The sequence below is a fragment of the Micromesistius poutassou genome (genome assembly GCF_964030765.1).
Source record: "Micromesistius poutassou genome assembly, chromosome: 14".
Taxonomy (NCBI): Eukaryota; Metazoa; Chordata; class Actinopteri; order Gadiformes; family Gadidae; genus Micromesistius; species Micromesistius poutassou.
In genome coordinates this window covers 951594-964606 of record NC_140284.1, presented here as the reverse complement: position 1 = coordinate 964606, position 13013 = coordinate 951594, and the positions used below count along the sequence as shown (strand labels likewise).

General features: G+C 45.3%; 2 protein-coding genes across 2 annotated transcripts in view; both read left to right on the top strand.

The window, feature by feature from the left end:
• Positions 1 to 1122, top strand: part of LOC311358728 (poly(rC)-binding protein 3-like) — a gene marked incomplete at its 3' end in the record, with an annotated part of 13741 nt that extends 12619 nt beyond the window's left edge. The window contains exon 10 of the mRNA XM_084478852.1: positions 971 to 1122. Within this exon, the coding sequence (XP_084334978.1) occupies positions 971 to 1122 (152 nt within the window). The remainder of the gene's footprint in view (positions 1 to 970) is intronic.
• Positions 1123 to 3016: 1894 nt separating this feature from the next.
• On the top strand, positions 3017 to 3802 carry lrrc3 (leucine rich repeat containing 3; the record flags this gene model as incomplete). The annotated part of the gene is made up of 1 exon (XM_084479000.1): positions 3017 to 3802. One exon carries the CDS (start codon positions 3017 to 3019, stop codon positions 3800 to 3802), a length of 786 nt encoding a protein of 261 aa, XP_084335126.1.
• Positions 3803 to 13013: the final 9211 nt, after the last annotated feature.

The window sequence follows — 13013 nt, the reverse complement described above, 5'->3', positions numbered from 1 at the left end:
TTGTGGGGACTGGCGCGCGAACGAATTCAATTATTGTTGTTAAATACGTGATAGGAGGCATGATATTAACTTTTACAGCGCAAGTAAGTATGGATATTTACTTAATTCAAATCTGGTGAGCATTAAGGAGACATACACTTAACCCGTTTTATTTTTCCACATATCCTAATTTCAATTCGGATATTCAACAGCAGCCTGCCTGCTTATAATAATAATAATAATAATAATAATAATAATAATAATAATAATAACTAATTGTATGCCTATTACATCTAACAATTAGATCTAACGCACACACTCACTGTGAGTGTGTGCGTTAGATAATTGGTAAGATAAACTTTTTTTATCCAACCAATATTGCACCCTGTGGCTGTTCGCCTGGAGACTACAGCCTGTTGAAGAGCTCAGCTTCCGTCCCTTTAATTACCTTTTCACATCTCGGCTAAATGGCCGTTATAGCCTGTGGTCTAAGGAGGCATATCAGCCACAGATCCTGGACTCAGTGTACACAATACGGCATGCCTACGGAAACGTGTATATCAAATTGTGCAGATACCTGAATGAGACGTAACGATTGAAAGAATGTAGATAATTATTCCGCGTTTGCACATTTGCCTATGTTTCATGTCAAAAGTAGATGGGTTCTCTGACTGTTCGTGGGGTCGTTGTTGGTTGAGTAAAATACACGCATGTCCACAAAGAGTGTGTGTGTGTGTGTGTGTGTGTGTGGGGGGGGGGGGATATGGGGGATACAGCGAGGAGGAAGAGCGACAAAGAGAGCAGATACAGAGGAGCGTTAGGGGGGAGGAGAGGGAGCGTTAGGGGGGAGGAGAGAGAGAGAGAGAGAGAGAGAGAGAGAGAGAGAGAGAGAGAGAGAGAGAGAGAGAGAGAGAGAGAGAGAGAGAGAGAGAGAGAGAGAGAGAGAGAGAGACTGCTGGTAAATAGCTGATGCAGCTCCTCCACGGGATAGATGACCTCAAACACAGCAGCAAGACATTGGGTCGTTCGATCAGCGGCCCGCAGCGGGGGCCCAGCCCTCGTGACGGTGGCAGAGCTCTGTGCGCGCTCAGCGCCTCGCGGGAGCTCTGCAGACCGGTCTCTCTCAAGTCCCCACGGAACTGAATTATGCTTCACAAAGTGACGCTTTCTGTAGTTTCCCCACGGCTCCTCTAAATTAAACCAGTTGTTGTAATATTAATAATAATAATAATAATAATAATAATAATAATAATAATAATAAAGGTATTTGCAAAACAATGTAGTATTAACAATACATTGAGGTTCATGCTTTGGATAATATAGGCTGTTCCTCTGTTCAATATATAACAGAACCGTGTAGCAGACTAATGCAACCTCATCTGCACCGATCAGGAACCTAACTGAAATGAAAAACAGAAACAATTGATGGACAAGATACCAATCTGTTTATGTCAATCTGACTTCAACTGATTTTTTTTTTAAAATTAATTCATCATTGCAAGATAATGTCGTATGCGTATGAATCCGATCCCCAATGTTCTCAGCCTACCTGGAGACCCCCCCCCCACCCTCCATCATGACCTTTAAAGTCACTGGAAGTCTCTTTGAATAAGAGTCTGCTACCAGATTAGCCTGGCACCGCCCGCCTACGTACTTCCGCTCAATTGTCATTTACCTTTGAAATGAAGTAGGACCAGGCTACTACTACTAACAAAATACTCTTTGTACTCTTTGATACAGTTATATAATAATTATATAATCTCTAGAGAATTATAAAAATATGCCCAGAAGAGATAGAAGAGAAGAGAGACATTCTTTCCCACTTGTTTCTAACACCTTTAACGTTGAGGTCGTTGTCTCTTTCAGCGTTGGTCTCTGTGACGGGAGGCTGTGATCACTGCCCTCCTGGAGCTGCTCAGGGCCCGTCTGGGTGCTTCTGGTTGGGTTCACTAAACTAAAGCACCAGCCCACATAACGACTGGAACCATGACTGTCCTCTGTACGGACCAATAGGAAGCGTTCTGAACTGAACCATGACTGTCCTCTGTACGGACCAATAGGAAGCGTTCTGAACCATGACTGTCCTCTGTACGGACCAATAGGAAGCGTTCTGAACTGAACCATGACTGTCCTCTGTACGGACCAATAGGAAGCGTTCTGAACTGAACCATGACTGTCCTCTGTACGGACCAATAGGAAGCGTTCTGAACCATGACTGTCCTCCGTACGGACCAATAGGAAGCGTTCTGTACGGACCAATAGGAAGCGTTCTGAACCATGACTGTCCTCTGTACGGACCAATAGGAAGCGTTCTGAACCATGACTGTCCTCTGTACGGACCAATAGGAAGCGTTCTGAACCATGACTGTCCTCTGTACGGACCAATAGGAAGCGTTCTGAACCATGACTGTCCTCTGTACGGACCAATAGGAAGCGTTCTGAACCATGACTGTCCTCTGTACGGACCAATAGGAAGCGTTCTGAACCATGACTGTCCTCTGTACGGACCAATAGGAAGCGTTCTGAACCATGACTGTCCTCTGTACGGACCAATAGGAAGCGTTCTGAACCATGACTGTCCTCTGTACGGACCAATAGGAAGCGTTCTGAACCATGACTGTCCTCCGTACGGACCAATAGGAAGCGTTCTGAACCATGACTGTCCTCCGTACGGACCAATAGGAAGCGTTCTGAACCATGACTGTCCTCTGTACGGACCAATAGGAAGCGTTCTGAACCATGACTGTCCTCCGTACGGACCAATAGGAAGCGTTCTGAACCATGACTGTCCTCCGTACGGACCAATAGGAAGCGTTCTGAACCATGACTGTCCTCCGTACGGACCAATAGGAAGCGTTCTGAACCATGACTGTCCTCTGTACGGACCAATAGGAAGCGTTCTGAACCATGACTGTCCTCTGTACGGACCAATAGGAAGCGTTCTGAACCATGACTGTCCTCTGTACGGACCAATAGGAAGCGTTCTGAACCATGACTGTCCTCCGTACGGACCAATAGGAAGCGTTCTGAACTCAACATGTGGGGAAGTGGGAGGCCTGTGGTCTGGACCGCCTCCCGCCTCCTGTGGCCGCTCCTGCTCTCCGGAATGTTCCTGGGCGCCCCGCCGGCGCTGGCGTGCCCCAAGAGCTGCCACTGCGTGGAGAAGAGCGGGCTGACGGCCGTGCAGTGCACCGCGCGCAACCTGGACCGCATCCCGCCGGACCTGCCCCGCGACACCGCCGTGCTGCTGCTGTCCTCCAACCACATCACCTCCGTGCCCGGCCAGGCCTTCAAGGACCTGCACCACCTGCGGGAGCTGGACCTGTCCAACAACGACATCCACACCGTGGACGCCGGCGCCTTCCAGGGCGTGGCCGACAGCCTGGACTCCCTGGACCTGTCCCACAACCGCCTGAGCCGCGTGCCGCGCGAGGCCTTCGCCCGCCTGCAGGCCAAGATCAGCCTGTCGGACAACCCCTGGCACTGCGAGTGCGCGCTGCAGGAGGTGCTGCGGGAGCTGCGGCTGGACCCCGACACCGTCAACGAGGTCATGTGCCACACGGCCGTGCAGGAGGAGCACGCCGGCAAGCCCGTCATCCAGGTGCTGGACTCCGGGGTCAACCTGTGCAACTTCCACCACAAGACCACCGACGTGGCCATGTTCGTCACCATGTTCGGCTGGTTCTCCATGGTCATCGGCTACGTGGTCTACTACGTCAGGCACAACCAGGAGGACGCGCGGCGCCACCTGGAGTACCTCAAGTCCCTGCCCAGCAGCACCCAGCTCAGCAAGGACCTGGACACCATCAGCACCGTGCTATAGCAGCCGGCCCACCGGGGGGTGGGAGACTGAGAGCGTGTGTGTGTGTGTGTGTGTGTGTGTGTAAGAGAGATGGAGAGTGAGAGTGTGTGTGTAAGAGGGATGGAGAGTGAGAGTGTGTGTGTGTGTGTGTGTAAGAGAGATGGAGAGTGAGAGTGTGTGTGTAAGAGGGATGGAGAGTGAGAGTGTGTGTGTGTGTGTAAGAGGGATGGAGAGTGAGAGTGTGTGTGTGTGTGTAAGAGGGATGGAGAGTGAGGGTGAGTGTGTAAGAGGGATGGAGAGTGAGTGAGTGAGTGAGTGAGTGAGTGAGTGTGAGAAGGAGAATGATAGAGAGATAATGACGGACACAGAGGCAGAGTGGCGTGGGGTGGGGTGCGTTGATGTTTTGAGTCTGTGTTAGTGCACGTAGAAAATGAAATGGCTAAACGTAGGGGGAGTGCACAATTTTGGAACATCCTTTGATGTTGTTTTTATGAATTTTGTAAATACAGTTTCACTGCCAATCGTTACTCAGTGTGATGGGGCGGGATTAAAGCACAAACGAAGCGAATCGAATCAGAACTCCAAAATCGAAAAGACTTTAAAGGATTTTAAGTTCTGTCAAACAAAAAAGCCTCTTGCTGCTGACCACAGTGTTTCCTCCTGACTACGAATTGAGAACGACACAGATACACTCATACACTCTCACATTTTTGTACGGAGCTGTGTCCTTCTCATCTCGTCTTTCACTGAAGTATTTTGTTGCATTATTCAATGTATGTGGAAAGCTATGTACAAAAGAACAGCAACACCTGTACCCTCTGTACACACACACACACACACACACACACACACACACACACACACACACACACACACACACACACACACACACACACACACACACACACACACACACACACACACACACACACACACACACACACACACACAGTTCTCTTGTGGGTCTTTTTGTCACTGCCAAAAGAGGGGCTGACGTCTTCACGTCTGGTTAACCTCCATCTAACCCAGCGTTATATACAAAAGGTTAATTAACTTCCTAAATGTCCTTGTGTTCTCCTTTTTGTGTTGCTCAGGGAAATCTAAAACACTCCCTTCCCGTCTGGGAGACATACAAAAGAGATAATTAGTGACTAGTGACCTGGTCCGTTTAGCTAAGAGCAGGAGAACGCCAGAAGATGCTGACTCAACATGGAGCAGCCTTCATAGTCGGTTGTTTTCACTGGAGGCTTACATTGTGCATCAGTCTCACACCCTTGGCGGTGGGGATGCAAGGAGTTTGCTAGTCAGGCGCCCAAGTGCCTCTACTCTGGGAATTTTACACCTTAGCACTGTTCAGTGGCCTGAGCGGTGTGCGCTGTCACTCAACTTCCTGTCGTTCAAAGATGCAGAGCGTAGAAGGTGCTGTAGATAAGATTGAAGATCTATTATTTGATAGTAATTTGTTTGAAATGGCAGAGCCTCCCGTCAGCTATTAGTGAGTGAAATGTCCTGCGAGGAAATATTCTCACAGCGCATTAGACAGCCTCTCTTCTGGTCTACTGCTGTAACACGGCGGGGACACGAGGCGAGCTCTGTTGAAGATGACCCACTCTCTGTGTGGATATTAAGGGCTCATAAGGTAACAAACTAAAGGATTCGGATTTTCATGAGATTATACTAAATACAATATAATGATGGGTATTATATTGCATTTCTACAATGTCCTTTCCTATATTTGCAACTCACTTCTACACACCCAAACGTTAACGCTATCTGGGACGCAGCCCACCACATGAACCGTTCCCAGAAGACGCTTGTCCTACCAGATCGTTATGGAAAGACTTTAGGAGCAGTACGTCCACACACTAGTTGGTGGAGACGGGCAAAGTTTTCCACACCTATTTTTAAAACGCTGTTATTTTAGCTACAGAGACAAAATAAGAAGATTACTATGCCGATCATATAATACGTATTACTAGGCGTGAGCTTGAGGACGGTCGTGTCTGATTCAGAAGGCCAGATCCCTCGCCGACTGATCGTCCATCGTATCTTTTTTAATACATGCGGCTCAACAATGCCTATTTCTTGTGAATTTTGTGTTGTTTGAAAATACTAAATTGGTCTATCAGGGTACAGCAAGCTGAAGGCGAGTCACCGCGCCTCCACTAAAGGCCAGACTGCCTCGACAAACAAATCCACTTCTCACAATACGACAAGGTCGTCGTTTTGTGTCAGCGTCTTCAATTCAATTTAAAATTAAATATTGGCTACTATTTATGGAAAGCTTGAAAAATACAACAATTTCCTGTGAAATAAATAAAGACAGCTATTAAATAATACATCCTGAAATGAATTTGGTTATGGAAATTTTAAATGTATAAAATGAGTCAATATAGTAAATAAAGGAGTACTTCAGTAATTCACATATTTCACAACGCGTCAGGCCCTAGCAGGGTGGGCTGGCCTAGGGACAAAAAGAGGCTGTCAAGACCAGTCGTGTGACTCGTGTCGTGTGTTGAGTACAACTGTAAAACAGTCAAGAAATAAATGTAGCATTAGAAAATAAAAAAATAAAAGATTATTATTTCTCATTTCGAGTCCCCTCGAAATAAGAAAATGTGGAATTATCCATTTGTCAACCTTCAATTTGTTAACCTTCATCCAGTAGGGTGAATCTCAATAAGGTGCACCATTGGACCAGGTTGTTGACATATAGCCCTCGCTGTGTGACGCACGCGCCGTTTACTCCTGACATCCGTCACAGTGTGTCGGGTCAGCTGTGAAGGTGCAGCATCAGATGCAATCAGAGGGTCTGCAGAAACACCTTCTGGGAGTCTCCCTGGGAAGAATCGTCAAGAGCCAAAGTGTTGATCAAGATGATTTTGTTGACATCTCTAAAGTGTGTGTGACTTGGGCTGTGTATTTCTGTTGTAGACATGAAAAGGGCTCTGCTGATTTTGATTTGATTTATTTGTGATAAACCTTTCCTTTATCTTACTTCTCTGTTTGCCAAGAATGGAATGTGTGGCCATGTGTTGTGTTTGTTATTTGTGATCAATGCACACTGCCAGCATGTCAAAATTAAAAAAAATTTTTTTTTCCATAGCTCATCATTGCAATTCTTTTTTTGCTTTGACCTGAAATAGAGGTTTATTATTTATCCAACTATTTCAACTTTCTAATACAACCAAAGATTGACATCTTGATGCGACACCATCATACAAGGATTTGTATTGTATTCGTGTTCCTTCAGATTCCATTAGTTGTCATTGTGCCAGTGCGGAATTTGATGAAAGCAAAAATAATTCCCGTCACAAAGGAGAGCACACAGCACTAGAAATACATTTAAAAAGGGCAGAGATGTTTGCCTTTCAAAGGCTCATCATACGCAACAACTTTTTCGAGGACAAGGAGCAGTGTCCCTGAGCGGGGCTCCGGCGGGAGACAACCCCGGGCAACAATCCCTTTCTCCTCCGTTTCGCGGTTCAGTCTGTACTTAATATTGACGTGGAAGAACCAGAGGCGTCTGAGAACCCGACGCAGTCGTTTGAGATTCATAATATCATCCGGCGGCACAAACAGTTTTTGACCATGATAATATATATAATATTATATAGATATCTAAATATAATATGATATTATTATATATAGAGCTCCAGGACTCCCGCCAGAGCACCCGGAGTGCTCAGTGTTCCACTGTAAACACTAGTGCATGGTACCGTGGCCGCAAGCTGCTCAGGGCCACACCCCCACCCTCCACCTGGACCCGCCTCTAAAAACGGCCCGTTTGTGGAGAGCTCACTGTGGGCCTGGCTCGTAGTGGCTGTAACTCTGCACCAAGGCTGAATCTCTTGAACGTCTTCAAATACTGTATTAGGGGCCCACTAACACCTATATATAAGCATCCATAAAGTAGCATGCCATGGGACCTTTAAAGACAACACTTTGTGGGAGTGTGTGTGGCTGATGGCTGGCATCAGTCTCACCTGAGTCAGACTGATTGGACTCGGGGTCCGGGTGAGGCTGCACACCTGGTGCACATTGAGCAATCAGTGTCTCACTGCACACTCAGGGAGAGATCTGCTGCATTGCAACCCGGAGCACCAGAGTGGTAGTCCATCAACCAAGCTAAAGGCAAAGCCGGGCTTATTTCGACAAGAGTCGCTATTTCAGTTAGATATGTGTTCCAATAACATGACTTAAGGGAGTCTCCGCTAAGTAACCATGGCAACTTATCCGACCAAACTAACCAGTGGGGTGTTCCAAGAATGGAGGTTTAACAAACAGAGTTAACGCTGAACTCTAGGTTAATTGACCCTGTGCCGATTGAATTAGTTCAATCAACACGGGGTTGGTTAACACAGGGTTGTGCGCGTTCACGGCAAACCTATAAAGACGTGATGTATGGATCATGGAAATCCTGATAAAAATGGCGAAACGGGCCGCATATTTTACCGATCTCGAGCAGAAATTCTAAGTGGACATGACATTGCTATTCAAGGTACTAATATTATTTTTCCTCCCTCAGCAACTAAAGAATAAAAATGGAAGAAAAGTGTTTGGTGTTTTGTTTTTTTAAATTGAATTGATTTCTGCAAATGTGGTCTCGCATCCTTTGTCCAGCCCTTACAACCATTTGCGGAATGAGTTCCTCCTCGAGGAACGGGTCAAAGGGGGGGGGAGGCATCTCTTTGCGCAGAGTGGCTATATTGTGGAGGACGGCGCAACAATTACATCACATGCCCGTTCCGGACAAACTCTTTTCTTTTCTTTTTCCACGTAGGCATTGGAATCTGGACTTCAATATCCCGAATGTATTTTAAATCTTAAACGCGGGTTCTGCTGTGTGCCCGGTTAAATGTTGTCTGTGGTCCCGAGAGCGGGATTAGGGTACGGGGTGATGAGCGTCAGGAGGCACGGATACCCTCGATCTCCTAGGAGATCCCCATCGAATTGCCCTGCGATCAAATACAAACTTTGAGCCATCTTGCACAAGCAACTTCAGAAGACGTGTGGCTTGTTGGGAGAGGAGGAGGATGGAAGTGCTGGGTTGTTGGCGCGGTGGCCATCTTGACTCCTTTTATTCCTTTGGGGTTTCCTGCCTCGGCCAATCACCGTCCCCGGCCAAAATGAGTGGACCAATCCCCAGCCGGGAAGGGCACGTTCCTATTTACATAGGAGATTGAAGAGAAACACAAAGCCACATACACAAACACAACAGAATACAAAAACTACGACCACAGTCGTAACAGTTACTCACTTCATTTTGTCCTGCGACTCTGCTCATCCCAGGAATGTTCTACAGAAGGTCGTTGCTCTTATTAAAGACATTTGAGAATGTAAAAATGCCAAGAAGCCAAAAGACTATCCATTTTCCCACGTACATCTGGTATTTTGGTGACAGCAGACAGGGGGTCCTCCTCTGGCTCCTCCAATAGGATGTCTTCAACCTGCAAGAACAACCATTAGTAAACCTGTGCATGTTCAGAAACTAACTAAATAGTCACTTCTTCTTGGTGAAGCAGGTCCTCCTGTGGAGGGTCCACTAATTATATTCATCGACATCGACAACTACAAGAAAATCATCCGATTAAAATAAAGCCAACTGAATGACAGTTGGTAGGCTAAGCATGCGGTCAACCTGCCTTGTGTGAATGGTTCCCTGACCTCCTGTGGGACACACTGGGACGAGGAGCCAGCCTGAACGCCCTCCACCAGAGGGCGTCCCCGGTTGAGGGCCAAAGCCCGGCCCTTTAGTGGAGCCCCCCCACCCGTCTCCAGGCCGTCACTCCTCTTCTTTGTTGCTATAATAGCACACTCAAGATTAACCACAATTTCCTCTATTCCAATGTAGGATAGGCTACTTACCACTCGGCCATATGTTTTTGTGTTTGGTCTTCACCTGTAGCCAGGTTCGTCTTTCATGGCTGAGACCACTACTGTTGAGATAAATACTACGGTTACTCAATTTAGAATATTTTATTCTGGCTGAATTTACTAGGCCTATCTTTTCAAAGAAATGGAAAATACATGGCATGAAAAGTTATTTGATTTCTCCAGTAATCCTTCCTAATTTACTAATTGCGTGGGGATTGAACCCCGGACGACCGGGTGCAAGTCCAACACGTTACCTCGAGACTATCTCCCTGATTGCAAAACCATGGTCAATATTAATATTACAATAATACTACTTACGCATTCAACCTATCGGCGATATTTTGCCAGACGGCCTCCCTATTTTTATAAATAGTAGCAGTGTTCCCTTTTTTTGTAATTATATTCTTGTACTCCTCAGACCTTCACAAGCAGCTTCTTTTCTGTGTTGCAGAAGAATCCCGCTCTTGCCTTTTGGGACATATTGTCGATGATTCGCCCTTCAACGTTCTGGGCTGGTTATATATCTGGTGAACGCGCGTAATCCACGATAACGTTAGCCTGGTTTGAATTAACCTGAGCAAGGCGCGGCTGAGTTGCTGGAAGATGGAACGGCTTTAGCCTCAAGTGGAAGTTGGCGCTACTTCTGGCGGCTTAATCAACTAAGCGCCACTTTCGTTAGCGACTTTCATGGAACACCCCCTGAGGCCATCTCGTCTACAAACATTTACAACAAAGCGTTTTCCAACAACAACACCACCACCCTGCGTCCTCGTCTGGAGCCCAGCAAGAGCCAGCAGGGCAGAGTTTGTCAGCCACCTAGGTGGTGTGTAGCAATTGACATTGTTACACACATATATATGTTTGAGAATTGAATGGATAGAAAGACAATGTTTTTGTTGATACGCTTGGCAAACAGCCAATAAAGCCGAATTTACTTTCACTTAAGCCAATCAAACGCTTCAATCGCCACCCCAGTGAAGGAGAAGGACCAGTCTGAGCTGAAAACTTGATGCCAGCAAAGCATTTTTTAAGTAGTACTACATTTATCCAAACAATGGAGGAACTCAAAGTCATAGTCTGGATATAAAATAATGTATAATAAATAATATTCACTCTCCTTTAGCTCTGGAACTTGGTCCTTTGCTCCTTAAAGTTCCCTTTATTCATAATTGATTGTACTGTACTTAGTTGTAACACATACTGGCTACACACTTCTCTTGTCATGTAAGAGTAAATGTTATGAAACTATAGATGCTCTTATTACTACGGTGAACTTAATAAGTGCTGCAGCCAGGCCATTCAAACTGTGTTTTTTTTATGTGTCTCTGAGGATTGTTATTTGATGTGTTTTCATTATTTGTCATTTTCCTCAATAAAATAAAAAATATATATTAGAATATTTCAATTCAAGTTACAATCTTGTTTCTCTATTAAGAAAGGTGGAGAGGCTTTGTCAGCGATGTAAGGCTGTAGTGACTCACTGCTTACATCCAAGCACAAATTAGTATTTATGTATTGCAAGCCATAAGTGGCTTGTTAACACAAGGCTTGTTGTTCACTTCCATTAGCTGTTGATCTTCTTTTTATTTATGCTCCCAGTCAATATTCTTCCCAGTGATTATATGAAAGTGCTACAACCTACCTTTTACTTTTCACATATTTTTATGCTACCATTTGGTGTCATACATTAGTATTTTTCCTCACCATCGTAGGTATGAGCACTGACTGCAGGAGTTTATAAAGGTGTCGTCAGCAGAAAGAGCTTTACCGTACCCTGGTCCTTAAAGGAGAGTACCGCTGTGCGTAATCAGACCGTGCCTATGACTTCCTTTTACGGATTCTGTGGAAGAGCATTAGGCTGTGCACGCCTGACAATCAGTGAAAGGATGCCATTTCGACACATGACATAAAGGATGTTTTACTGAAGCCAGGAGAGACGGTTACTTTGGTTTCATAACCAAATGCACTCATGCTCCTCCTGTTTTCGGCAGTCTGGTTTATACAATTTTGAGGGATACAAATTTATAGAGTGCACATTTCAGTCGTACTATTTACAGTTTTTTTGTTTTCTTAAATGGTCAGAAAAAGTTTATTTTTATTTTTAGCAAAGCAGTTGATTCAGGAAATTGTTGGATTGAAGTACATAGTTCATTCTGTAATTGTGGAACACAGACCTATCCCTAACAAGTCTTTTCACCATCTTAACATAAGCTGTTAAATGTTGATCTGATGTTTATGTCCTGTAGATTCATCCATTATCCATATCACAGATTAACAGATTTTAACCATTTGTCCACCGTTCTGTATTAGTTTAACCTGGCCCTGACTTGCACCCCTCTGCTTTAAAATGGTATTGACACACGGAATTATCAAATTGTCTTGAAAGAAAGCCCTTTCATGGCCGATGATCTAACTCTATATAATCACTGGCAAAACAAAGACAGTCCTTTAATGGCCGAGAATCTTAGTTATATATATAATTATAATCACTGGCAAAAAATAAATGTACATACATCCATTTACATTATCCAGGTTATGTATGCCTTTTTTTCTATTAATGTAACACTGCAACTAATTAATTTAACATTAATGGCCTTGAGTGAGAATAATACAGCACCCACCATGCCCAGCGTATTACAATTCAATCATTTTTCACAGAGAATATTGTATTGTATACCAGGGATGGTTAAAACAGATCCGTTGTATTCCTGTGTAGGCATGTGAAAACGGTTGTTTCAGTGCTCATTCTTTTACATATATTTAACTTTGCCTGTTCATAACACAAGGATTTGTTATTGATTACTGTACGCTGTTGTTGCTGTTATATATTCATCACAAAAGGTTAGGAGACCAAGGCTATTCTCATCGGGGGCCGCACGCGCTGCAGATCAGTCCACATCAACGCAGACCGTCTGTACACATCCCTCCCTCCTCTTCAGATGCATGATGAACAAGGTGTTCCAGGCGTCATGGTAACATGGATTGGGAATGTAAAAAACCTTCATGTCGTTCGCCCGAGATGAAGGAGCCATGGATCTTCCAGCGCTTAACGAGACGCGTTCTCGGCCGCAGGTGTCATAGCAACTGAGACCCCGGAGTTCTCAACAGGGATGAGACAAGAGGAGGATCCTAATGAGAAAAGAATGGGTGGTGTTTTGGTCCGTCCTGGGTCTGTGTGATGCCAGACGTGTGCACCATGAATGTTGGCTCCCCCGGTGGTCGTCACCATCAAACGGAAACAGAAATGGATGTCATTTGTAGGTGGATGCCTTTATCCAAAGGATCTTGCAAGACGGTGAGTGCATCCTTACTTGGAAAATGGACATCCGGTGGGGAGTGGAGTCCCTGAACCCTG